This window comes from Poecilia formosa, unplaced genomic scaffold (genome assembly GCF_000485575.1).
Source record: "Poecilia formosa unplaced genomic scaffold, Poecilia_formosa-5.1.2 Scaffold490, whole genome shotgun sequence".
Taxonomy (NCBI): domain Eukaryota; kingdom Metazoa; phylum Chordata; class Actinopteri; order Cyprinodontiformes; family Poeciliidae; genus Poecilia; species Poecilia formosa.
The window spans coordinates 251555-255465 of NW_006800429.1; the positions used below are offsets into that span (position 1 = coordinate 251555).

The following is a 3911-nucleotide window of genomic DNA, read 5'->3' on the forward strand; positions in this document are numbered from 1 at the left end:
TGTGTTTAGTTATTCTTAGTTTGATTAGATCAACCTGGTATCTGTTTTACTTCAGATCAATCCACAGGTATGTTCATGGTATTCATTCATTGTGTTTAGTTATCCTTTATTCAACTATGTTTTCTCCATTTCTTTCTCCTCCTTGCTCCCCTCTCTCACCTGCACCTCATTCCTAAGCAGCCTGCTCCTTGTTAGTAATCAAGCTCTGTTTTTAAAAGCTCCAGTCAATCACTCAATGCTGAATTCTCTCTTTATGCCCCACTTGCCATCTCAAATGTACCTTGTCTCTGTTTCTTCTTGCTCCCTGTCTTCTCCTTGATGCTTTGCTAAGTTTTGTTTAATCAATAAATTAATTTTTCACCCTCAACTCACTGGCTCAACTTGTTCTACATTTGGATACAATAACATGACATTAACTTGAAAGTCTATTTACTTCAGGAATGTATCACAAGTGAAACACAAAGTATATATCAGCTACACACAGATGAATGTTTGTAACCCTTTATTTGTGTTAGAAATTATTTTATATTTTCAGTTAATTAAAATGACGTTAATAATTAGAATATCACATCGTAAAATTTAAATATTATTTAATACAGATATGTGAGCTTGATGAAACGTATCTCGCTTAAATGTTATTTTCAAATGCTACTTCTTATCTGAAAAATGGGCATTATTGGAATGCATACTCTAATTTATTAAATATGACTGTACATTTTGACATTCAACCATTCATCATTGATGGTGGTAAGCTACACTGTAGCCACAGCAGCCATAGGGAAGCCTGATCCTTAGTGAGTGTCAGGGAAAATTTACCTTTAACATTTTTCTTTGAGTGAACTGTGTGTAGCCAAGAGGAATTTTTTTATTGTTTTTTTTTTTTAATATGCATATCTTGCAGTGTGTTTTTGTCTAGTTAAAGTAGAACAGCTGCATGCAGAGATATTGCTTTCAGTGCTATTACATGTATAAAAGAAAGTGTGTAATCCTTCTTTTCCAGAACTACATATTATTTTGTAAGAAGCTGTGTAAGTAAACTCTCCTTGCTGCAAAGAATAAATTCACAAAGACAGTTTGTCTCTTCACTGTTATCTTTGGTTTTGAAACACATGTTAAAAATTCTATAATAAACTGGCATCACAAACTGGATTCAGCAAGCTGACAATGAGGGAGTTGGGTGAGTGGCCATCCTGAAGACCGAATCTTCAGTTCTCCTGAAGTAGAAAAAAAGGGGAACCTGAATCTTATCTCCCGTGTTGAAATAACACACTGTTTATCTTGTTTGATTAAATATATCTGGTATATAACCTGGACCTAGATGTTAAATCATGACTCTTTATAACTCCTAATCCTAGTCCTAACCTAGAATACATAAAGGGTGTATGGATCTTTACACCCTTTCAAGGAACATGGACCATATTCTCTGATGTTCCATATAAATGTCCAGTGAGGAATCAGCCATCTTGTGTCTCCTTTGTTAGAAAAGACCATGCATATTTTTAAAGTCAGCATCATCAATGCATCTTTAGGACCACAATCAGTTCCCCCAAAAACCAGAGTAATATTTTGTGGTGTGTTATCTGACTTGCAACTTAGCCAAAAATAATTACTTTCAACCAAATAAACAAATATTACAATACACTTTAATTTAAAGTTTGTAAGGATCTGGGTTTTTATGTGAGTTTATTAGTTAATTTAGTCCCTGTGTCTTGGCCTTAGTTGTTCCCAGCTGTGTCTTGGCCTTAGTTGTTCCCAGCTGTGTCTTGTTCTCTGATTATCTCCTTCTGTATTTATTCTCACCTGTGTCTGTGTTTCCCTGTCAGACCTTGTCTAATGTTGTGTCCTTGCCATCACTGTCTGTTTAAATTCAAGTGCTACCAGTTTGTCAGTTCCTTGCTTACTCAGCCACCTGTGCTGCCTGGATTTTGTCTTATGTTGTTCGTCATCATTAAAACCATCATTTGCTCTACAACCTGGGTCTACCACGTCCATCTTCCTCACCAAACAACTCATGACAACGTTAATGTAGACTGGAGATGTGTTTGCAACATTTTTTGATAATCATTTTAAGTTATGTAAAGAATGCAAATGAATGTTTTCATTGTAAAAAACAGCTATTTTGTGCTCACTGTATGATTTTCTTAGCTCTGTTGGTAAAGTGACAGAAAAGAGAACAGTAAATGAAGCATCTAGAGAAAATTGTGATTTAATATCATATCCTTAATGTGTAAGTTGTAAGAATGCTAATAAAAAATGATTGACTTTTGGCAAAAGTGGATTCATTCTGCAAATGTTTTGATATTTATTTCAACCTTTTTGAACAGGTTTAATTGAAAATTTACTTTCACATGATAGAAAACATTTTCTAGAAATAAAAAGTTCATATAAAAAATTTCGTATCTCCTTGGACTGTAAACCATAAATAATGGGGTTGAGGCTACCTGGGACAATGACAAACAAGATAGCTGAGAGTTTTCTGTAGTCTGAATATTGGGGAAACCGATGGAGAACAACAATTGTAAAGCCACTAAGAGACATTATAAGATAAACGACCAGATGTGTGCTGCAAGTCTTAAATGCTTTACTGTTCAAAGATTTGTTCTTAGTGGCCAGACAGACTGCTGTGATGCTCCCATAGGTGAGAATAATGCAGCCAATAGACGCTACATACAGCAACACAGTGAATGTCAGACCATAGATATTATTAATGATCACACTCTCGCAGGAAAGCTTGAAAAGTGAGGCGTTATCACAGAAAGGGTTGGCGATGAGGGTCCTGCATCGGTTTAGCCTCACAGTCAGACCCAGCAGAATCCCAACCAGCACAAACGGCACACCCCAGGACAGCGCTATCAGCTTTACTATCATCCTGTTGGTCATTATGGTGCTGTAGGACAGGGGACGACAGATGGCAACGTATCTGTCAAAGGCCATGACCATAAGCACTGTGTGGGAAGTGGTGCCAAACATGTGCGTAGTAAAAGCTTGAACCACACATTCATAATAACTGATGAGACGCTCAGATGGAGGCAGCAAGATGTCTGAAAGCAAACGGGGTAAAATATGAGTACTTCCAATGATGTCACTGACCGTCAGGTTGCCAAACAGCACATACATGGGCTGATGAAGATTCTTTTCAAAAACAATGATTATTAAAATACCCAGATTCATAATCATGAATATGATGTAGGAAAACAGAAACATGAAAAAGACGAGGCGCACTGAGTAATCTGCGACCTTCAAGCCCTCCAGCTGGAGCATGGGACTGTTATATGTGTAGTTTTCCATCTGCCTGCAAAACAAAGCAATGTTTAAGACAACAGACAATTGGTTGAGAAGCTACATTAAAATACAATTTCTTAAACAGATTTACTACAAAGATGAAATAAATTAACAATACTTACAAAGTTAGAAAATGTTGACATTTAAAATATTAAAATAGCAGTACATCCAGCAGATTGATACACACTGCATGCATGTAGAGTACCACAGTTCTTATCCAGATTATTCAATGTTGCTTGTATTTCTTGAGGCATTCGTAACTTTAAGAGGGAAGGACCACGTTCCCAAGATAATTTGTGATGTAATCTTTTGAAATGTTTACTTGCAGCTGTCAGTAGACAGTTCCTATTGGTTCTGCAGGCCTAATGATCTCTCACTTTATTGTTTAGTTTTTCCCACAAAGTTTATCAGAGTTGTGTGCTTACAATGATTGGCTTTTGGCAAAAAGAAAGTTGATTCTGGCTCAACCTTTATAATAATATTATTTATTAGACCAATTTCAGGTAACCTACTGAACATTTGGTGTAGCTCTGTAGCTCTTCCAATAGGTTCAATAAAATTATAAATCAGTCATTGTATCAATTCCCTTATAGGATTTTCAATTGGATATTTTTTCTGTTTTACTTCAG

At 36.1% G+C, this 3911-nt stretch overlaps 1 protein-coding gene across 2 annotated transcripts; it reads right to left on the minus strand.

The window, feature by feature from the left end:
• Positions 1 to 2141: 2141 nt before the first annotated feature.
• LOC103156644 (olfactory receptor 52N5-like) lies at positions 2142 to 3611 on the minus strand. Of its 2 annotated transcripts, XM_016664492.1 has the most exons (3): positions 3405 to 3611; positions 3162 to 3292; positions 2142 to 3041 (listed from the first exon to the last, which is right to left on the minus strand). In XM_016664492.1, the coding sequence occupies exons 2-3, from the start codon at positions 3286 to 3288 to the stop codon at positions 2308 to 2310; spliced, it is 861 nt and encodes a 286-aa protein (XP_016519978.1). In that variant the 5' UTR covers positions 3289 to 3292; positions 3405 to 3611; the 3' UTR covers positions 2142 to 2307. The 2 variants fall into 2 exon arrangements, with proteins under 2 accessions (XP_016519978.1, XP_016519977.1); XM_016664491.1 differs by having other exon boundaries at positions 2142 to 3292.
• Between the last annotated feature and the right edge of the window lie 300 nt (positions 3612 to 3911).

Excerpts from the sequence above, each read along its gene's own strand:
- LOC103156644 (XM_016664491.1), bottom strand. The coding sequence starts at position 3,288 with ATGGAAAACTACACATATAACAGTCCCATGCTCCAGCTGGAGGGCTTG.